This window comes from Bradysia coprophila, assembly GCF_014529535.1.
Source record: "Bradysia coprophila strain Holo2 chromosome X unlocalized genomic scaffold, BU_Bcop_v1 contig_12, whole genome shotgun sequence".
Classification (NCBI taxonomy): Eukaryota; Metazoa; Arthropoda; class Insecta; order Diptera; family Sciaridae; genus Bradysia; species Bradysia coprophila.
The window spans coordinates 574,478-599,171 of NW_023503293.1; the positions used below are offsets into that span (position 1 = coordinate 574,478).

Below are 24,694 nucleotides of genomic sequence, written 5' to 3' on the forward strand. Positions count from 1 at the left end.
TGTTTTTTATCAAGTTGATTTTACATATCAGCACCGTATGGTGTAGCGTTTAAATTAAATTAATTATGCTATACCATACCATACCATCTCGATGCGATCGTCTTCCTTCGCCAATATTCGCAATTTCAGTAAGGCTTTCTTAATTTAACTTGAATTAAATTAATAATTTCTGCAAAATAAATTAATTTAGATTACATCTAATTAATAATCTAATAATTTTTCGATAGGTGGTGTCCAGCCGAAATTAAAATTCAAAATAAATATTAAAGTGATTCGAACTGAACCGATTGTTTCTCCATTTCATGTAACAAATTTAAAGAATTTGCTGAACGCCTGTAACATGGTTCACAATAGAATTCTGAGTATACAGAACACCGCGTATAGCTACAACGCGTATTATACCAAAAATCTTGGTTCACAGACATTTCATTCATGATCAGTCTCTGTTGTCAGTCGTATGATTCGGTCGCACACAACCGACACTATGCGTAATCGTACCAATGTAAATTATTGTGCGTTACTTCGTTTTTAGAAATGTGTTTCATTTTGTGACGGTTAAACAAAATTTCAAAATAAAAACAATTTTTTGTTGCTCTTTAATTTCGGAAAGGATGGATTACAGCAAATGAAACGATTTGCTGATCATTTCAAGTGAAAAATAATTGTTCCGATAAAACCGAAATTATTTCTATCACTCAAAACATTTTATTGGAGTATCACGGGCACACAACTATAACTAAAAATAAGCCAATTTAAATTTGAAGTGATTTAATTTACATTTATCTGATTAAATAAAATAGCGGCATGTGCTTGGCTCGTTTGTTGTTGCATATTTTTGTGTTAAAAAAGTGATGAAAGAATCAAAAAAAAATATTTCGAAAAAATTCTTATCAATTAATTGCACATAGGTAAAAAGTACTTCTATCATTTTGGAATTAAGTATAGTTGTTATACATATAGATACCTACCCCTCAAGACATTTACCAAAAGTAAACAAAAGCATTCAATTTAGATCAATTTATTCATGAAAGCAAACAGTTTCGATGAAATTATCATTAGATATGTACAACTTTCTCTGTGTGACGTAAACCGTTTTCTACCTTCCCTTTCAACAGTTATTACAATTGCGCTTCCACATATATTTGCAAAGTTTCGTAATTATTTCATTGGCAGCCAGAATCTATAATTGGGTTCATTGGTGACAAAACATTTGTTCGAATTTCTACACTCTTTACATGTTAGGGTAATGGAAACGTTTCGGGATGATTTTACGTTGCGCAAAAACGTTACGAAAACATTTGAATCTTTTTATCCAAACAAATATTTTTTAACAGAATGCTAACTTTACCACTCTGCCATGTTATTATTCCTATTAGAATCAATGTTTTCTCAACCATCAAATGGAGAGATAGTGCTTTTGATAATGTAGTCAGATTTTTTGGCCCAATTTTTTCTTTAGAAAATTTATAGAGTAATATACTCCGGCGCAGCTATAGCCAGAGCCTCTTTATAGTACATTACTATGCAAGGGAAGTAAAGTGATATCTCGTATCCAGATGAGTAAAAGTAACCGAGGGCTTTAGCCCGAGGTACATTTACTCATCGTGATACGAGATATCACTTTATTTCCCGTGTGTAGTATAACGTTTTCCTATGCGAGTGATGTAAAGGCTATTGCCTATACATGTAACAGCCTTATTACATGCACCAGCATAGGAAATAGATTTTTTTAGTACAGAATGCCATTCTAAATTTTTATTATTTTAGTTTCTCTTATTTTACTTACTACTCTCATTTCTCCATATACTCGTTATGGAAAAATGAGAGAAGTTGGAGAAATAAGAAAGTTATAGAACGACGGTAGTTCTAAATCTTCATGGCTGCATGGCTCGAAATTTTTTAGAAAATTTAGATTTGTTTCGAGTCTTCAAGAAATATTTCTGTAAATTTCTACGAATTCTACAAAATTTAATAGTCATTTACATGACTAGGGATAAAAAAGTGAAAAGTAAAGTTTTCGTGTGAATTTCATTGATCCGCGGCGAAGCCGAGGTCAATAAACGCACGAAAACAAGACTTTTCACTTTTATTCAGAGTAATGGAATGCTGAGACATGCTGAGAAATGTTTAAGATTCGTAGAAATTTTAGAATTTCTTTAATTTGTAGAATATAGGCTTAGGCTCTGACTACAGCTGACGGTATTAAAATTTAATAAAAAATGTAGTGAGAGATTCTAATGTTTGAAAAAAAGAATGTTTACCAATACAGTGAACGACATCTCAAATGTCTCACTGTCATTTTTTTCAGAGAATGTCATTGTGAATTTGCAATGACACAATAAAATTCTCAGAAAAATTTGACAGTGAGACATTTGAGATGTCGTTCACTGTAAATGAAAAGTCGGAATTTTAGACGTCAATTAATTGTTTTAAATTTCAACTATAATGAAGATAATAGTGAGTGACTCTAGTCCCGGACTGTGGCTCCTAGTCCCGGACTTGACATACTGCTCTATCTAGCAAATGTTTTTCTGCAATTCAGAGACATAATCATCACCTTTCCATAATTAACTGTATAATTTTATGCAAATGTATCTCCGAAGCTCCCGTCTCTTATTGACAATCTGACACCTAGTGTGAAACTTGGTATATAAATAGCTAATTTCGTTTAACCATCTGAGTCAGGGACTATTTTCAGGAAAATCTTTTTCTCATATTTTCTAATATTTTTTTTCAAATTTTTCCATATTTCCTAAAATTTTCCCGTTTTTCCCAAAGTTACTAAAAATTGCCCCTGACAATGGTGTCTTAAATATTGTATGGGACACTAACTCTCTACTACACTGTTAACATTCATTTTAATGCATGCCATATAAAATACTAAAATTAAAAAGTTTGCTTAGTGCGAATCGATTCATAAAGTCGTACTTTGTCTTAATTATTTGTTTAATGCTAAATTGAGGTTACATCTTCACCAGCAATGTCATAAAAATTGAATTCCATAAATTAAGCTTTTCCATTTTAAAATTATTTATCAAAATTATTAAAATATTTGTTTCATGTTTGTCTGGTTTTTTTTAATTTTTTTTTTTATTTCAAACTACTGTAACTCATTCCATTCAATGATAAAACAATAAGCCTGCATATAATCCAGAAATCTATGGATTCAGAATATAAAAAGTTTTTTTTAATTGCCCATAGTAATTTAACCGTTTTATTTCTATAGAGCAAAATACTGTCTGCTGGTTAGTTAATTACTAAGAACAAAGATGTGTGTGGTCATATAGTGCATTTTTGAAACGTTCTTATTGTGGTTTGATGTTAAACAACATTTTAATAACAAGATTTTATTGTCGTGTGGAATCATACTGAAAGTTAATAGAACAATTGAATCTACACTGTTCCGGAACGTTTTTATTGTCTATAAATATCTATTCATCGAAATTCATTGATTGGGTGAGTATTTTTTTTGTTTTCTTTTTTTTATTCTAATTGAATCTATCACACAAAGTAGTAGATCCATTGATACAGGATGGTAAACAATGATAGAATGAATTCTATTCAAACCAAAGCCCAATTCAATTTCAATCTGTGGATTTGCTTTTAAAAAAAATGGAAATATTAAAGGCGTTCAGAAACTGTAAATAGTTTATGAGCCACTATTGACAGTCTGAATTCGATTCTGTCTGAACCTTTAGCATGGGGAAATTTCGTGAGTTTTATTCTTGAAAATAGAAATTCTTAAAGGGCACCAGAATGGGCAGAATCTGAAAAATTGGAACCGGGAAATACCAGACAATTTATGCGTTTGAGTCGCTTCAGATAAGAAAGCATACACATTTTTGCGTCGTTTGACTTAAGCTGTTGAATCTCTTGTATCTTGCAAACATCAAAATTCTATGAAGTACAGTGTAGTACAAAGGCAGTGAAATATTAGCATGAATTTGCTTCAGCTGTTTTTCAACTGATCCAGACATACAATCAAAGTTGTTTATACGGTTGAAGCTGCTACATTCGCGCGCGAGATAGTGATAAAACCGTTAAAGACAGATAGACATTTTCCATTGTTTGTGTTGATCAGCTGAAATCTCACTACTTCTAAGTGTATGAAGCAGCGATCCGATTACATTTTCGTATGTTGCAACTGAAAGTCAAAATTGCTTGTATATGGACAACGTCTTTTAAAAACCCAGCCCAGAACGTCGAAATAGACCGGTAGTACCCGGTCCGAACCCTTTAATAATTTAGTTTTCAATTGTTAGTTGGTCTAGTAGACGATATCTTCTCAATGGTCATCTTTTGAATATTTAATTGATGATAATTCTTATAGGCCTAGATACTGTCTACTAGGCGGTCTTGTTGATGAAAGCCGTATTCAAAACAATCTCAAATTTCGTCCTCAACTCCATCCCAGCTCGAATTACAATTGGAGCCACCGAGAGCCTGGACGGAATTTGAAAAACTAAAACCCTACTCACACACCGAGGGCGGCCTGAACACCGAATATCAAATTTGAAAACTGATGACACTTTCATAAGTGTAAGTGGTTTTAAGACGCTTCTGGCTTAGTGCTTTATATTCGCTGATCGAGTGTAACATCGTAGAGTATAGGTAGTAAAGCAGCAATGTTTGTTAGAGAACATCTGCTCTATTAAATTAACCATACTTTCGATTCGTTTGTAGCGCCGAAGCCTGGCAATATTTTTGTGAACTTGTTACATTTTGAGGAATGTATCGCACACGCACATACCTTTAATGTTAAACTGAACAATAATAAGTATTCGTCCACAATAACAACGCTTTACGATAGTCGCAGGTACCGCTGTTTATTGTTTTCATTGATAAAATTATTTACATATGGGTTTGTTATGCAAAAATTAATCTGCATAATACCGAGCAATGTCCGAATGAAATCACAATTTTTGAGACAGAAAAAAGATCTTATGAAGCTGTTTATTTTCCACAAACATACAGAAATTATCGAGCAAATTATTCTCAATTTAATAATCACCAAAATGTGTTAATTTTTCGTTTCCAAAAAAGATAAATAATAAAAAAAATATATAATTTTGTAACGAGTTACTTTTTTCCGTTGTCGAGTCGAGGACAGACACATATATGCGCCATGAATGTGGCAAATAAATAGGAATGATTCACATCCAATATTGTCGCTTAATTGTAGATAAATATTGATCGTCTTCTTTTGCGCTGTAAAATTTGTACTCTCGTTACTTCATTTTACCATTATATAGACGAATTGTACTTTTTCGAAATATAATTATTTTCGACATTTTGTCAATATTCAGAAACGTGTCGATTAGTTAGGTTTAATTATCGTCTGATTAATGGTTATTTCGGTCATTTAATTCTTGTATGTGTGATACATTCACTTATTATGCTTACTTAGCTAAGCTTTTCAAGAAAATTGAGTAATCCGGGTTTAAAAAACCCAGAATTTACCACAACATTTTACGAACATTTTTTTTCGGTGTAACTATTCATAGATACCAGGGCCTATTTTGAGAATAATTTTTTTAACGAAATCAAATTTGTTTTTAATGCGACAAAAAAGACTGCTCACGAAATCAAATTTGGTTTGCCTTTGGTGTCTTCTCCGCCTGAAGAGAGGGTGTAAAAATGCATGAACGAGATAAGTATCAAAAAAGTATGAGGCGTATGCATGCTTTTGTCAGACCCTATCTAAAGCAATCACGCAATTACATTACAAAACTAGGGACTGTTAAAAATTGAGTTTTTAATTTGTTGTATTTTCAATGAACATTTTTCATATGTCAAAAGTCAGGGACTATTTTGCTAAAACATTTTTTCCATGTCAGGGACTACATTCCTAAATTTTTTTTCAGCATTTTACTCAATTTTCCCAAAATAATGTTTTAAGAAAATTAAGGAAAATATCTTCATGAATTTTGCAGCATTTTCCTAAATTTCCGTACACTCATTAAACCAAACGCTTGTGCTGAATCAGCAACAGCTGAACTTCACCAGCTGATCAACAAACACTTTCTACTTTGAATTGTTTTCGATACAAACGTATTGTCTTCGTCGACCAGCTGGAGATGTTCAGCTGTTGCTGATTCAGCACAAGCTTTAAGTTTAATGAGTGTCATTTTCAGCAAAAAATTTTTTGGAAAAATTTAAAAAAAATTTCAAATTTCATGAAAAAATAGAAAATTTTAGGAAAGTAGTCCCAAACATATGTGGAAAATATTGGACTGCTATCCTAGATTTTCCCTTATTTTGCACATTTTACTTAATTTTTCCATATGGAAAAACATTTTCCCAAAAATAGCCTCTGGAACGTAGGTTTTAGTATTACTAATGTCATCACTCAATTTTGTTTTGAACCAACTTCCACCCTTGACATTTACCAGAATGAAGTTATTTCAACAAAAAATAGAGCACTAAGAATAAAATATAGAAAAATGTTGTGGCGCCTCTACAAGCCAATTGAGATTTCCTTTAGGTATTACAACATTGTGATTATATTCAAATTATGTTCGAGCGTCCAACCGATATTCGAAAATGGTTAAACATTTCTAAGCATAAAGAAATGGAAATTTTCCAATTTGTCTCTTATACCTAAAGGCCACACATGTGAACGAAATAAAACGGAGCCGAGACACGTTTCATCTGAATATGTGAAATTGGCTCACATCCAGAGACATGATCAGTATATTTCTTTTTAATCAACTGTCGACGATTCTAAAATTCCTTGTTTCAATTAAAAGTCAAACACAAACAAAGCGTAAATCTTCTCACACCAGAAGTGTGGAAAAATACATGGACTTTCAAAAGTAATTATCATAAATAACTGAAACATCAGTACTTAACTCTGCTCTTTGATAATACGTGATTTATGATGAAGTTGCTTTACCGAAAACTTTCGTTTGTAAATCTTATTATAGACCGATGCGAATGTATGAGTCTAACTGTATGATTGAAGAGGGAAGAGCTTATTGTTTGTTTGCGATTTCCTTTTAGGAAAACTATAATGGATAAATGACGACGAAGGGCTTTTTGAGGAATTTCTCCATACAACGCCCGAAGGGCTTTTTTGAGCCAGTCCGGCACTGATTTAATGAAAGGCACAACAATTTCGTTTTATTTTCAAAAATATAAGAAAACATAGATGCTGCACGTACGGGTATTGTAGGAGTTGGTACAGTAAATTCCGATGGTTAAGTTCAATTGCTTCTTCACTATTATCTTAAATGTTTGAGTGTTTTAGTATTAGCTTGAGCGTACCGCAGGTTAATAATAACATGAAATAAATATTGTTCAATTGGCGAGTCTTGCGGACCTATTTACTTCTTAATCATTTCCTGATTAATTTTTGCAGGACTGTCGGGTAACAATATTTAACTCACTAGTCTTCTATAGAGTTAAGTATCGTTAATAAGGATTCCTACTTGCATACTTGCATTCTCCATATTTGATCTACTAGTGTTAGGTAAAATCACCGTAAATACTCCTCAAATAATGCCAAAAGTTGCGTAAGAAATTGTAAAAAAAATTGTGAAAAATATCTCCGAAAAATATGCCCTACTCACAAAAGTTCTACAGTGTAGAATCTCCACCTTCTGATATCACCTTTCTCTCTTATTTTCGAATTCTACTTTATTTTTATGTTTGTACACATTCGCTGTCTACTAGTTCTGAATCCTTTACACGTTCGTTCACTGTTTGTTTATATTTTCGTTGAGATTATTTTAATTGTAATTTTAGTTAAAATAAGAAAAACTATTAAACAAAAATAATTCACAGTTCACTCGTGAAACGATTTTAAGTGTTATGATTTTTTGAACTTGTAAACACACCAAGTACAGCTGTACAAATTTCAATTTTTTGTCGAATATTTTTTCGTATGTTTTTTTTTCTACTTTTAATTGATATGGGTCAATCGAACTCATTTAGCCGGAAAATCATAATAAATTTATATTATCTACAGAAGAATTTGTGACCAAATGATGCAGCATTTTCGAGTATTGTGCGTCATTTGAACTTGATAAAATTGAACAAAAATTGTTCAACTGAGATATTTGGTGCTTATATTCCAGACTAGTTGATCCCGTTCGCCAAAAGGCACCCCCTTAAACTTTCTCATTGGGAAGTGAAAACCAAAATAAACACCTGTTTTCTCTGTCGATTTTAATCAATTAAAGTGTTAGCATGTAGCGCATGATCTCAGGACTCGGGAAAAGTGATCAGTTTTTCCATCGACCCAATATTCACTACGCGATATGAGAGTTTGGAAAGACGATATGATCAAACAGTTTTTCAAACTCTTATCGCGTAGCAAATTGCCGATTGAAACTAATAATTACTGTTCCGGAACGCTGCCGAAATACCGTTCCAAACGTTATTCCAGCAGCAAAGAAAAATCTGTAATTTAGAATCATTTTTTTTTCAAGACTTCTGTAGTCATTCAACCCTAAAGTACTGGGCTTGTGTATGTGTGGTACGAAAGTGGGTGAGGCCACCTACAACACCTCATACTCAGTTCTGCGGATCCATGTTGCAGGGAAGATTCTGAACATTTAATACATTGATGGTCATAACTCTTGTGGATGTACTTGCACCAAACAGTGCATAGACTCCACATGTAGGTCTTTTTAAGGCCGACATAAGTACAACATTATAATTGATACATAAGTAGAACATTGATTTAAAACAATTATTTCTTGAGTTATTGCCGAAAATCTGTTTTCGGGACCATCTCGTGCCTTCACTTTTGAACGCTTCACACTGAAAATTAAAAAAAAAATAATCGAAAAATGAAAGATACCATTCCCTAGAATTGATAGACGAATCCAACGTGCTATCACTCACTCAAATCGGAGACCCCTTATTCCCAAATCGCCTGAACATTTCTTATCAAACTTCATTTTTTTTAATGTTTTTTTCAAATTTTTAGTTTAGTATATTTACATGGCAATTGCCATAACTGAGAACACTGATTATTGACTAATTGGCTACAAAATTAGCTAGAGACAAATTATCCAAATCCAAAAGTTGTTATCTCATTTGTATGAGAACATAAATTTGTAAAACAGACGTGTGATGAGAAAACAACGATTTTCTTGTCGTATGCCATTGTAATGTTTTAGCAGTTGTCAGTCTCTGTAGAACTGTTAATTAGTATAAATGGCTATGTTACAATGTAGTAAGCAGACCGCCATCTATACAGACAGTATATGGCTATTGATTACTGAATTGTATCACTACAAAGTTTACATTTAATGTAAAGTCATTTTATAATTAAAATATATGTGGATTCAGTGCAGCTTAAATTAATTTCCATCTCAAACGGTTTCTCTTCGCATATTCATCTTCCCATTAATATTTCTTACTTTAAAACTAACATTAAATTTCAACTTTATTAAGTGACGAGAAACCACAAAAAATTGGTAAAAAAAACAAAAATTTATTCGATTAGACTTTCTTGTTGATTTTATCCCCCCGATAGCATTTTATTTCTCTTCCGATAACTGATATGTTAAAGAAAATCATCGATATAATATAGCAAAACAAACAAACACATAATAAGCAAATGGAGCAAATGGAATAGAAATAATAAATAAAATCATCTCGAAAATTTGTTGATGATGACCATATTTTATAGGTTTTCGATATGATATGACTTATTCGTAGCAAGAGGTTTTTATTTTAATAAAAATAAATGATCTTCAATCGTTACTTTAGTGTTGTAAACATCCTTAAAAACACAATAGACAAATTGTTACATGCTTTCTTCATGCATGTAGGTTTGGTAGGATAGGATGATTCGAAATATCGCTTTATGTTACCGAAAATAAATGTGTTTTATCAAATAGGAAAAGTAAAAAGAGAAAGTTAGAAAAATAAAAAAAATAAAAAAATTCTAGAGAATGTGTTAGCAAATAGGCCTGCATGTAGTTATTATCGAATTGATGATGAAAAAAATCCGTCAACATACGTCGGTAAGTATAAAATGATTGCCATGAAGCTTTACTGCTGAAACGTATACTGGTAACGTACGAAATGTACATCGTCGTACTTGGCCGACGTATAAACATAAATCCTAACGAATCTTGACGATTTTTCTAGCGAAAAATGGCGGTTTGTCCAATCCAACTTTAATTAACTTTATAATTGATCTCGACTCAGCCATTCAGAACTTATTTCTTCCTAGTAATTAATTTCGACTGTTCTTCCTCGATTTATAATAACTGAGAGATTAGTACCTTAAAATTTTACATGTACCCGAAATGAGAGCGTAGTTAATGCGTTATTGAGCCTATAATATGTCCGAAACCCTATTACCTTCGTAACCCTAGTTGAAAACTAGAAATTTTTACAAAAGCTACACGTATGAAGTAATTATCAAATAAAGCTAAAACTAGCAGAAAATCGCTTCGGTTCCTAGAGTACCGGTGTTCCAAACACTACTTCAATAAAAGAGCCTAATTTTTTTTACCCCGTTCGACTTACTTTTTCATACGTTTTCTTTGGTATTTAGAGAAACAGATAAAATTTACTCGATTTATATGCTAAAACAAATAGGGCAGAGTAGCTTCCATTCCTAAGACACTAAACCACAACCCACTGGGCCGATTTAAAAAACTTTTTATTTGGGTTGGTATCGGCAATACCTGTCATTTCCAATTGTATTTACTTAAACCTGTAAAATATATAATGCCTTTGATATACTCGAAAAGCCTTTAAACACTTGGCCACCTAAGCTAAGGAAGGAAAGACCCAAATATGTTTATTTTCAAAACGATTCCCAAAATAGGTATTACCTTCCAAAACTCCATGTGGTACAAACGGCATCTTGGTCCCGATATGCCCCTTAAGTTCGTATTGGGATAAAAACCGCAGGCCATATACTTCACATCATAATATCTGATACAACGGTTGCAGCACCACCGCTAAAGCAAATGTTTTTTTTTTCTTCAATATGCTCTTCTTTTCCGTGTTGCAAGTTTACGATTCGAGGTTAAGGATCTACATCAAACGGTCTAATCCGACAATTAAATTTTTAAGAACTCTATTCAATGATAATTTAACGTTTGATTAGCTAATTAGTCAATTACATTAAAAAATGAGTAAAATTTAGCTACAATGATGAATGACTTTCGCACGGTTTATAACTAAACTATAGTTATAAAAGGATAGAGAGTCGTGGAAGACGAAATATTTTGACAAGATGAATATTTGTTTGAACAGATAAAAGATCTTGGATTTGTTGTGATAACACTGTCGCTTGTTGACACTGTTTTTATTGTATTTTTTAAGCAGAGACGATTAGGCTTGGTTCACAAATATTATATTTGTTTGAGGAACACCCTGTCCGGTGTACATACATAAAGAAATACATAGATATCCTTACTTTGCGCTGAGTGTAATTCAGTATTAGATAAACAAAACGGATGTAAGGGATTATATGGAATCAAAACTGATATTGTGTACAAAATCGAGGGCTACAAATTTAAAGTGATTTCAAATACAAAAACATCATTCAATGGTCTTATATTAGCTTAAAGGTACTATATGCTCCGGCGTCCAGTTTTCCTTTATTATTTTGATGTGTTCTCTAATCCGTAACGAAAAAGAAACGTTGGCATTAAATCAAATTACACTGACAGAGAGATTAAGTTTTTCTTTTATCATTTTCTATTCGTTCCTCGACGCAGTCCTTCAAACGGTTTTAAAAATAGACATTTTGTGGAATCGATATATTTGATGAATTTTCAATATATAGTTGAGTTAATGTTATGTTACCCCGTAAGGAAAAGAAAATAATCAGTAGAACTTTAGCTAAAGTACATTGACAGAAGTGGAACATGCGGAATGGTAGTTTTAATAGATGGATGTTTAGGTAATGATGCTGACAGCAATTTATTTTTTATTTGATGTAAATATTTCTTACAAACTTTAAGTAAGTCTACACAGTACTACAGTTAGAGGCTGAGGCAGTGAAATTTCTGTATAAATTTGCCTGAGCTGTTTTTTCAGCTTATCCACACAAACAATCAAAACTTTACGGTTTTACCACTATCACGCGCGTGCGTCTAGCAGCTTCAACTAAACCGTAAAAATAGTTTTGATTGTTTGTGTGGATCAGCTGAAAAACAGATGAAGCAAATTTGTGCTGTAATTTCACTGCCTCTGACTGTATAAAGAGTCATATCGCGAAAACCTGAATCAATTTTCGAAGTTTTGAATCAAGCGTTTGTTTGCTTTAAAAGAACTATGGCTTAACCAATTCGTCATCGATTCGATTTTCTCTATAAGTACGTAGAACGTAACCCAGGTCTCGAGTTTTTGATCTCTGCAGTAGGGGGTCGCAACCTTAACTTTATCTGAAAGATGGAAATATTATTGATAGGTAGTAAAGTTGTACCAATAAGACTTGGTGTTATGTGGTTCTTGGTTGTATGCGGCAACATATAATAGTACTAATAAGACCGAACTTTAGAGAATTTAAAGCTTTCCCAAATGTTATGTAGATCATTGGATGTTGTTTCACTAAAAAATCTTATAAAATATGCTTGATCGGATTTTATAGAGCTAAAAGACTTTGTAATCTATCTGAAAATATCTGTAGCTTTTCATCGACTGACACTAGGATTCTTGGAAATATTCGTCCTTGGAATTTCTACCACTATACTCAGATTATGTGTTTTCTTGTGGTGTCTGTGACCAGTTAATTAAGGAAGCCAGTCAAATATGTTTCTGTTCTCGTTTGTCAGTTTTTACTTGGGAATTTTGTTTTTGGTAAACATTGACGCTGCCATGGTCATCAAACAATTGTTCCAGCAATTTTCTTTTTTTTTTTTTTGTATTAAGTCATAGCTTACTTTTGGCCATATTCCCTTGCAAGGGCTGACATTTGGAGTTTCGGAAAATGTCAGGATTCCGCCAATTCCAAGTAATGATTCTGCGATTTCAAAGTAAAATAAAAAGTCAAGAATGTTACGCTCTTAATATCCATGGTTATGGTCACCAATTTGAATTTGCTACGATTTATCACGGCTGAGATATTCACTAGGTCTACCCTCTTTTCTAAGGAATCTTCTAACGTTCAAAAGCAAACGTCGTGTTGGGTCATTCAAAGTTTTGTAATTATCATGTCGTGGTGATCGTCTTAGATTCCGTCTCTGGTTTCGTTGCTTATAGGAATTCGATCTATATAGTGATTCATTGTCAGAATTTTGGGCCCTCGTTCAAATTTATTTTTATAGCCTGAAGAAACAAACAAGAAAATTATGAATTCGCCACAATTTTTCTGACTGTAGACAATGAGTAGCATAATCTTTGAAATAAAATGTTACGAGAAGACAATTTCAGTAAACATAACCATATGACCGACCACATCGCTTGTCTCAGTGCGGTACTAGAATAACATACGAAGTATGCAGTTTTTCTTACTGAACTATAAAAATGTCGACCGAATGTCCGGGTATTGTTCTGAGATTTGTCAGAATTTTCAAGAAACTGATAGTATTTCAAGACCAAAAAAAAATTAAAACATTTTTGGTAGTGGACTTATGTCACGCCCGCTTACTTACGTGCGGCCATGATGTAAATAGACTCTTCATAAAAAGTATGTCTCACAAACTCATATATTGCTGATGCAGACTATCGGTTGGAGTATTGTGTATCAAATGGCTACTGTTGTCATACAAAAGACCGGGTATAAAATCACCCAAAAAAATATTGGTTCACTTAAGTGCAAAAATTTTACACCGGACGAAGATATCATTTAACGAAATTTGATATTAGCACGCGGGTTTGTGCCTGATGGTGAACGCATGTAATATGAAATTATTCTATTTAGGAAGTTTAAGACACAAATGTTTGGACATAGTATGAGTAAATTTTAGATTGTTGAAGCCAGAAACATTTTTACTGATTGTATACACATTGATCGAACTATCGATACACTGCGAGACGTTGCACGCGTATAAAGTTTCATTATACCGTCTTTGCACCACATCAGATACATTATTTGCTTCCGGGAGATGGGTTTTCTTTTGTGAATTTTTGTAATACTTTTTAAGAGCATGTATCAACTATGTGTATTACCAAAATAATATCCAGTTAACGGGAAAACATCTATTTTCGGGAGGCGCCTCTTTGTTGAACCTTCCTTTGTCAATAAACGAAATGGAAAGAAAACATAGGCTGTGCGGACCCGTACGAGATCTTTAAAAAGCTTCTTCTCCCTTCAGCTCGGCTTTAATTCATCTCCTCTTTTTCGCCATCGTCTCTCTTCTTCATGTAATCTCTTATGAGGGATTCTTTTGAAAAACAGCCTGCCCAAATCGGACGCATTTTCTATTGGATTTTTTGATATGTGCCTAGATAGGTATTGCTCCCTAGAAGCCAAAACCACTTTCAAAAAAAAATCGTCCAGGCTTGTGTGGCTAGTGAGAGACCAAAAACCTAAAACACGCACTTTTCTTATGGAAATTTCTCGTAGGCCACGAAACGTACAAGGTCATGTGGGGTGTCATTAGAAAGGTAATTGCATGTACTTTCGGGGCAGATTGGGTCTTGTTGGGTTTAAAATTCATCCACACTGAGTTATGAGCAGTTGAAAGTATGGGTAAAAAATGGATAATTTCGGCGAACTTCTAACGGATCCCATGCATCCGAAAAGCAACAGAAAAATAAAAAAAACTGTTTTCCCCATATAATACTGGTCTTAGATTTCCAATAATACCAAACATGCATGAGTAATGTTTCGATGAATGTGGTTTTGGAATGAAAATTTGATGCTCAGTATCGCTACTCAATGTGCAATTTTTGATAAAATATTTTTTGCAGCAATGTTAGCTGCTAGTTCACTTTTTCGAAGTTAGTGTATCTAAAACAATGCAAAGCAACGTATTACTGCTTGAAAAGGCCCTGAAACTTAATTTACGTAACCTTAAGGTTTTCAATGCCAACGAGTGATGTCAGTAAATTTATATTCCAGGGATAATTTTAAGCAGAAATACGTCGCTTCGCATTGTTGACCAGTATCATAGGGGAAAACCTTTTTTTTAATTTTTTGTTGCTTTTCGGATGCATGGGAACCGTTAGAAGTTCGCCGAAATTATCCATTTTTTACCCATACACCATACTTTCAACTGCTTAGCCACACAAGCTTGGACGAATTTTTTGAAAGTGGTTTTGGCTTCTAGAGACCAACACCTCTATCTAGACACATATCAAAAAATCCACTAGAAAATGTGTCCGATTTCGGCAGGCTGTTTTTAAAAGAATCCTCTTGTCCGTGTTTCCCGTTAAATAAGAAATTCTTTCGTTTATTTGTCTCTGCAAATCCATGTCACATTTCTTAAAAATGCAGCAATATTGTTTAATCGCTATAAAGAACAAGGTCGGATCTTAACATTCATAGACATCATCCCTCCTCTACCTCGTCCCGAAATTCTGGAGACCAAAAAATTTGAAAAATCTCTGCAACTTCTAGAATTCTCGCGATGGAAGCAGGAGGGTAGTAGGAGAATTTTTTGTCATTCTTTTGTCATGTGAAGCTCCATTTATTCTCTAACCTGTCTCATCCCTCCTCTACCTCGTCCCGAAATTCTGGAGACCAAAAAATTTGAAAAATCTCTGCAACTTCTAGAATTCTCGCGATGGAAGCAGTAGGGTAGTAGGAGAATTTTTTGTCATTCTTTTGTCATGTGAGGCTCCATTTATTCTCTAACCTGTCTCGAGCAAATATCGGGGAAGTTATAGAGAAGAATTCAACTTTGGAAAACCCGAAAATCTCGAAGTTTTGTGTACAAACTTTTTCCAGATTAGTGATTTTTCCATGTTCCAGACTGGAGACAACATATCAAAAGTTAATACTTTCTCGAATTGATTGTGAGATTGGTTCGGCTAGGATCAGTATTGAACATGAATGAAATAAGCAAAATTTCTTGTTTCTTTTCAGTATATTTTAGATGTTGCACGGAAAGAACTGGCGTTATAGATTTGTATAGAGATAATCAATTACGATTTAATGAAAAATCGATCTATAACGATGTATTTAATTTCGTAATTTAGTAATGGATGTGTTATTGATTTTCGGGGAAAATCAATAACGCGTAATAGTTTCGTAATAGATTTCTATAACGCGTTATAGATTTTCTATAGATATCTATAACGATCGTAATGAAAAAACGATCTATAACGCGTAATGATTACATTTATAGATTTCATAATGTTACGTCGTAATCGATTACGTAATATATTACAATTATTACAATAATATAATTTTATTATAATTGATATTTTAAAAATATTTCATTATTTCGTTATAGATTTTTTGTTAATTATAGTAGATTTGAATTGTGCTGCCATGTAAGTGATTGGGAATGAGAGAAATTTGATATTAATATTGTTACATTTTATTATATAATTAAAATTTTGTTGAAATAAATTTGTCAACATTGCATTTATCGTTAGCGCAACTGACCGTTTGTCTGTTCACCGTGGCTAATCATGATTAGTCTTGTACCGATCATCGTAGGGTACGCTTATCAATAAATCTTTCTACAATTTGTTAATCAAGTCCTGGTGTTTTATTCAGCCGAAGCTACATAGTTCAACAAATTTAATACTTAACGTAATTGGTCACCCTTCTAAGTACTGACTTTGACACTTGATGCTTAACTTCACAATCGGACCGCCAACGACTCTACGCATGTTGCTATTGAGGATATATATTTATTGTTCTTATTTCGAACCGTTGTTACAATCAATTCGTAATTGAATTCGTTATAGATTTCGTAATAATGGTAAAAATATATGTTTTTATTGGCAAAGTTACTCGTTTCAGTTGCGCTATCGACGTAGTTTAGTTTTATTTATTATTTGGAAGGTATCTTGACTAAAAAAAAGAAATTTTGATAATAAAAAAAAATATCAGTGAGCAGGTTTCGTCGGGAATCGATTACATCGTAATGAAAATAATAATTACGTTGTTATGGGGTTTCTGGAAAATTGATCTTTATGTGGAAAATCGATCGTTTCAATGACGGTATCGACGTTGCTATCAAAAGATATTATCGAAAAACGTATCTTTTTGCACATAAATGTAGGCTATAAATTTGCGAAGGGGTGATTCCTCTTAACGGAGTGCGAAATTTGAGAGCGCTCCAACACTAACGATTACCTAAAGATTACCCTTTCCACCCAACAAAAAATATCGTATGCAATATCAATAATGCGATTGGCTTTAATTGTAATATTTTAAACAAAAGAACAAGTACTGCCGTACTGACGTTTTTTGCCCCGGCTATATGTGCACAGAAGCTTAAAACGAAAGAACAGTCACCACAAGTTCTAATGATAATTATAACCGCATGCAGTACCTCAGTGTTTTATTCTGAAATTGATCGTCTTTGAAAGTAGCAAATAAAGTAGATTCAAACAAATCGTAATTAGTAATAATTACGAAATCTATAACGAATAATATATTTTATTACTCAAACAAATCGTAATTCGTAATCATTACATAATTAGTCAAGTATTACTCGTTATAGATTTTGTATTTTTCGTAATTTTCGTAATTATTACGTAATTTTGCCTATTAAAAATCTATTACGACCATTACGATGATTACGGTTCGATTATTAGTAATTTAATAGATTAAATTACGATTAAATCGTTATAGATTTTTAATTTTCGACTATTACGCAATCTATAACGCCAATCTATAACGACAGTTTTTTCCGTGTGCTTTGTCATTCATCTTCATAAAACATAAACATAAATAACATCGTAAGGATGTACGCTAAATACAGAGTATTATGGTCAAGTCACCTTTCTTATCAGTTTCGATTTAATCATATCGAAACTTACGGTCTAATAAGACTCAGACTTATGTAAACAGATTGATTATCACAGATACGGTCGTCAACTAAACCAAACAAACTACGTCATGACATGAGTTTTTTTGACACCAGGGATATATCGGCCAATTCGTTGGGTTCTCAAAATCTACAAACAAAACATTATGTAGCTGCTACATAACCAACCACTTCGCCCCTCACAGCAACTCTCTAAGTATCATATTTACAGAGATATGGTGTTCATTTTCTTTAGGCAACTGAAAGTGGTCGCATTATGGTTGTCATTACCATTCAAAGAAAAAAAAAAACATGAAAATCTGATGAAATTTACTCGAGATATCAGCAAATTACACTATCTTCACTGTATGATCGAGTACCACTTACGCTCACTCCGTGATCCGATTTTGTTATTTTTTTTCTTCTGTACCTAAAAAACCTTGTGTTTCGTACGGGTCGAATCTTTTAAATTGAATGTATACGTGCCGAATCTGCCTTCTTTCTTCCTTAACTTAATTAGAGTAAAATTATTCCTAGTTAGCCCCAGTTAGCGTATTTTTGCTATTATAATTTCTATTATAAATCATTTCGAATACATTTTGGTGAGCTTCTATTTGTTATTTAATTTACACAATTTTGCAAAGTGTCTCATAAAATAATCAAATGACGTGTTTCGAGCCTCATATAGAATTATAGCGTTAAAAGACATCACCAAAATCAATTTGTATTAACAAATTAAAGTCAGTGGTGATACCTGAAATAATAAATATGAAAATTGTTGGAAATAGTTTCGCCTATTTACTGTGTACAACTTTTCTAATCACGGAAGGATTCGTTGCACCTTTGCTGATAACCGAGAATTATTGGACCCTTACTAATCACTAGGAAAACGAAGATCTTCTCTATCTTCATTGCTTAGTTTTTGGCTAATTTTTGTTTAGGAAGAATAGCTTCCACAGAATCACAGCTAACTTATTTTCCATTGAGAAGATTTACCCACCGACGCTAGTGTACCATCTACAATTTTAAGAATAGTGAGACCGACGCTAGTGTACCATTTACAATTTTGAGAATAGTGAGATTGCTATTTTCACTAGTAGATTCACATCATAAGTAAGATTATCCAATTCATTTAAACCGTTTCTCCGAAGAGTATCAAACCAAAGAGAGGCACCTTTTTATAATCAACACCACTGCACAATCAACCGAAATTTTACATTTCCACCAAATTTTTTTCTACACACGCGATACAAAAAATTTCACAAATCATGGATTACGTGCCCCCTTGAAGATATTTTGCTCAAATTATACTAATCGAAACTTAGCAACGAAAATCTTATGCAAATTATTTCTCCAAACATTTACAATGCTATTTGATAGTCTATTTAGCAACCTAATAATCCAGTTGAAACGAGAACTTTCAAGATAAGACAAGACAATTTCATTTTTTATGAATTATTCGCTGTGAACACAAACTGAGTAATGATTAATTAAATCTTGCAACTATCATATACTACGTCATCTACACTGATTAGCTTTGGATGCTGTTTCATTATTCTGTGATGTCCCCGTAGAATTTATTTTCCAACTAATTTGATTGCTCCTTACTGCGGTGATGTTACACTTCATCGTAATTTTATATTATTCCATATCCAACGAGAATAAAGCAGGATTTACTTGGCAACGAACTTTCTGAGAATAATGAATCGGTTCGAGACTGTGACATTTTGCACTGGTGCAAATCAATTTCAACACTCTCGAAGAGGTGCACACAGTTTGAAACGACTTAGCAGATACACCTTGGGATATTATATAGTTTGGTATACGTCGTGCATCGTGTGTCATAAACTTTTTACTGTTTCGTTTTAAATGTAATGTTTTCGCTGAGATGTATTTCATTTACTATTTGTCGTGAAAATGTCTTATATAACAGGATATTCGATGCAATAATTAGTTATGGCCTTGCACGGGGTATCTGGCCAGCTGGTATCGGTTGTATTATCAGTACAATCTGCATTTATCGCTGAGTACTCGTCACACGAACACGTATGGAATATGAGGAAACCAATTCGATCGGTAAAAACAAATGACACAAACGTTACACAGTTGATCAGCTGAAGTAAACCAACTATTGCTAGTTATGCATTTGAAAACTATCTTACAACTGTAAGCAGGTGAGAGGTCACCAGAGCTCAATGTCACATATACCCCTTACTTGCGTTTATAAAAAATTCGCGATATTTTTCATGTGAGCGATGTGTACAAGGTGTGATTCAGCTTATTTGCTTCAGTCAAAATTCTTAGATAAAGAGACATTTTCTTCTCCGAATTGTCAATTTGTTGTTGTTCTCAGAAAATTCTCTTACATGAAAAACGTTGTGTTCGCCGCGGGGAAAAATAGGAAATTAAAACTTGCCTTATTCACAACCCTCGCTTCGCTCTTCTTATAGACTTTTGTGTAGTTTGGGTCAGGTTCAGATTTCACCTGATCTGAAGCTGAACTTAAATTTTTAATTTCAGATTTAGCCTGAGCTACGACCCGAATATGACCTGAACCTGAATTCCATTTTCGCGTTTGAAATTTCAGGTCCAGTTCAGGTTCAGTTCAGGTCTTGATCAGTTTCGGGTTCAGGTTAGGCTCAAGTCAGACCTGAATTGTGGAAACTAGGTTCAGGTCAAGATCAGGTTTCGGTCAACCTGAAAAGAAACATATCAACGTGAACCTGTTCCAAACCTTATTGCTAAGGCATCATTCATAAAGTATGTCACTTATGATGACTATCTGCATCTCTTTCTATCATGATCATGACTGATCCCTAAAGAGTCTGTGCTGATATTGCCTGTTTTTTCGTTAAAATAAAAAAAATTGTTACAAAAAAAATGGTTCTTCATCCTCTCTCAAAAAGCAGCTGTAGATCCGTAGATTCAATTGTGAGGAGTCACTTTACGAACTAGTCAATGAAATTTATAATTGGAAGCAGAAGAAATACATTGACTCTACAGCTACAGTGGAGTAGTCTAAGGTGACATCTTGTTGTAGCGTAAGGAATTAAAGACTTTATTTTTGTTGATCGTTTTAGACTATAGTGTAAAACGAACGATATTTATCAAAATAAATCTAACAATAAAATAAGCTTTCCAGGCAGGGACTATTTTCCATATTTTCTTGAATTTCCCCATATTTTCCTATATTTTTTCAGTTTTGAGGAAAATGTTATCCCAAAAATAGTCCATGTTTTCAGGTTATACTATAAAAAATATAAATCCTCCGGTCTAGGTAATCTGTTACATACGGCAAGCATATGACCAGTATTATTATCGGGTCTATTACTTCCATCGATCGAAGTATTTTCTTAACATGCATTTTACTGTATAAATGACCATAATATCCAGAGCCTGTCATTATTTTTGTCGTCGTTAACAGATGAATAGTCGTATGTGGCAGGTTAAAGACAAATAAAAAATCGTAATTCAGACAAAACCTTCTTTTTATGTCCGGTACTTTAACTTATCACACTTCAAAGGTGTGGGCTTTTGAAAATTTTACTTGTCATGATTCGGCTGGTGCTATACTTTGAGATATTGACAATAGGTCTTCTCATTTCGTAATAAATCATCAAATGTTCATAATGCAGTCAGAGCATAATAATTTGATCGAGTTTCTCTATTTTGTATTGAATGTAGTTTTCGAAGAAGCATCTGAACCATTTGCATTTAATTACAGTATAAAAAGCTTACGATCGTGCGCGTTGGCACACATTAAAACTGCATTCATTTTTTGGTAGCCCTCTGTTTTTTACAACTCAGAACATCATTTCTTACTAAGATTCCTTTTTCAGGGTTGTTCCTGCCGTTATGCAAGTACGAGAAAACCTTTCAATGGAAACGGAAACAAACACTTCATTCGGAAATCGTCGTGGTTTCTTCATTACCCGAACCTCACTGGTCTTACTGTCAGCATTTTTCGTGTGCAGCGTCATAGCCGCTGGCTTTCTCATTTACAATTTCGTTACATGCCCTCAAATTCCTATCGAATCGACAGTGTGCGAACATCATCATGTTGTTCCACTGCTAACGCATTCCAAGAATGCGTCAAAAACAATTTATTCAAAGGATCAACCGCATACAACAAGCACCACCAAAGAAGAAGTTCCCTACCTGAGACTACCAAGATCGGTGGTGCCGACTGCCTATGACATAAAATTGATTCCGTTTATTTGGCCCGATAATTTCACATTTCTGGGCGATGTTCGAATTTTAGTCAATATTCTGGAGCCAACGAATAACATCACATTGCATGCCGAAACATCGATCAAAATAAAATCTGAAGATGTTGGAGTAAGACTTGTTCACAACGGTAATGTGACGGACAGTAAAGATGAAATCATTGCCAAGCAATACTTTGAAGCGACAAAACAGTTTTATGTAATGGAATTTCAAAAGAAATTGCAACCAGGCGAAATTTACGAGGTTCGAATAAAATATGTCGGAGTGTTGGATGCGTACATGCAAGGATTTTACAGGAGCTCATATGTCGAGGGGAATGAAACAAGGTTAGTACACCATAGAATAGATACCGTTTTCAATAGACTCAAAAATCAGACAAAAATGGAAAAACATTTTGTTGGGAAAATATCTTTGTACAATATTTCGGTCCAACGGGAACGACTAAAATCTGCGTCAAGACTTTCCTTACAAATTCGTATTGTTCAGTATCCGGTTTCTGTTTCGAAACAGAAACATATTTCGAATTCATGCACGACTTTTTTCGGCACATCCACGAACAAGTAACAGTGAACGGAAAATCTACTTTTCGCTCTATTCGTACTCGGCTCCCTGACTAAGTTTTTTAAATTTAGTTGCTATATCCAGTACCAATTGAGAACTAATTAGTTACGGAGGTTTGTTGTGAAGAAAATTGAGTTTTATGGACGTCCCTTACAAAAATAACGAAAACTAAGATTTTCATGCTTCGGTGCCGAAAATGATGGCAATTTCAGATTTGTTCTTGGATTTAACGCACTTTCGTTTGAAAACCTCAATTGGTTCGGGCTACAACTGTTGCTTCTACTCTTTCCAACAGATAGAAACGAATTTGGTGGCCTAATTGAGCCATTTGATTTGAGAAATAAAACTACTGCTGACTAGTTGTCTGATGAACAGTTCGTTTTATTCTGATTTTATTCGTACAATTTTCGCTTATTTATACCCTGATTCGAAGGTAACTCGACTTGGTTTAATTGAAAAGGGTGCTTTGATTATTCAGGAAACCCCATTCTATTAGAGGTTTTAACACTCCCACTATTTTTACGAAGTAAAAATACTTAAACCTCTAATAAAATGATTTCTTATTTTCCATCAACATTCTATACTTTTTTTAGTTTGGAGATCCTCCTACAATTTTTATGGAAGTAAAAATCATACTGTTACTTGTTAACGATCGATTTCCACTGCCATGCCTCTTAAATAATACTTATAAATTCGGATGCCAACAACGACCAATGTATGATACCGCTGACCCATTTGACCAATTCTGTTGTTGAATCGAAGACTTTTAAGGATGCCGTTCACCCATCTGATACTCGGATGCCTTTGACCAATTCTGTTGTTGAATCGAAGACTTTTAAGGATGCCGTTCATCCATCTGATGCTCGGATGCCTTTGACAAATTCTGTTGTTGAATCGAAGACTTATAAGGATGCCGCTCACCAATCTGATGCTCGGATGCCTTTGACCAATTCTGTTGTTGAATCGAAGACTTATAAGGATGCCGCTCACCCATCTGATGCTCGGATGCCTTTGACCAATTCTGTTGTTGAATCGAAGACTTATAAGGATGCCGCTCACCCATCTGATGCTCGGATGCCTTTGACCAATTCTGTTGTTGAATCGAAGACTTATAAGGATGCCTTTGACCAATTCGATGCCTATGTGACCAATCAAATTGCCAACGGATTGACCAACCACTTCTTTTTTAACGGATTTTAACCCGGGGGCGCCAAATGTTGATTCCATTCTTTTCTACAAATAGAAACGATTTTTGTGGCTTATTTGGGCCGCTGATAATGGCTTAGTTGAGCCATTTGATTTGAGAAATAAAACTACTGCCGACTAGTTGTCTGATGAACAGTTCGTTTTATTCTGATTTTATTCGTACAATTTTCCCTGATTCAAAGGTAACTCGACTTGGTTCAATTTAAAAGGATACTTCTATTATCCATGAAACCATTCTATTAGAGGTTTTAACAACAACTCTCGAAGTTGCCTAGACAATCGTTCAAGAAACATACGTATGTAAATCCAACTTTTAATTAATTTGTGCTCGACTCACAAATGAACACAAATTCTGTGACCTGCACCATTCAATTGAACTTCAATTGAAGCGCAAATCTATTTTTCATGGCTTAAATACAGCGTACGTATAATTTGGTTTATTTTGGCTACACGGTTTTTGCTACGTAAAATCAGTCTAAAGGAGAATCCTACCACTGAAAAGTGTAAGAACGAACATGTTTCTGTTTATGGTGCAGTAATATGACATTGGTTTGAAGCTGACTTATATGCACGTCACCTCATCGCCTTTTCGGTTGGTTCTCTTTATTTTTCACTTATAGTCGGTGTATCACTACCGAACAAAATAGAAGTTTCAACTAGTACAAATTCCTCAAATTTAGTTTCTTCACAATAGTAACTTTAAATACATCATTTACCAGGTGGTTGGCAGCAACCCAATTTCAACCAACTGATGCTCGGAGAACATTTCCTTGTTTCGATGAACCCGGTAAGTGTGTTTGTTTGGTTTATTATGCTATTTTGTGTAATGTACTCTACAAATTTTTATT

At 33.8% G+C, this 24,694-nt stretch overlaps 1 protein-coding gene and 1 long non-coding RNA gene across 4 annotated transcripts in view; one reads left to right on the top strand and one right to left on the bottom strand.

Moving 5' to 3' along the window:
* The first annotated feature begins 418 nt into the window (after positions 1–418).
* The window catches only part of LOC119067517 (aminopeptidase N), a 28,579-nt gene continuing 4,303 nt past the window's right edge, over positions 419–24,694 (top strand). Inside the window, exons 1-4 of one of the 3 annotated variants that reach the window (XM_037170534.1) lie at positions 419–908; positions 3,227–3,456; positions 21,692–22,405; positions 24,566–24,633. In XM_037170534.1, coding sequence (XP_037026429.1) covers positions 21,708–22,405; positions 24,566–24,633 — 766 coding nt within the window. In that variant the 5' untranslated portion in view covers positions 419–908; positions 3,227–3,456; positions 21,692–21,707. Of the gene's footprint in view, positions 909–3,226; positions 3,457–19,959; positions 20,027–21,691; positions 22,406–24,565; positions 24,634–24,694 lie in introns of those variants that run through there. The other 2 variants (XM_037170535.1, XM_037170536.1) reach the window with 2 other exon arrangements.
* LOC119067551 lies at positions 22,997–24,106 on the bottom strand. Its single transcript, XR_005085955.1, has 2 exons — positions 24,061–24,106; positions 22,997–23,129 (listed from the first exon to the last, which is right to left on the bottom strand). It is a non-coding gene; the product is annotated as an uncharacterized LOC119067551 (long non-coding RNA).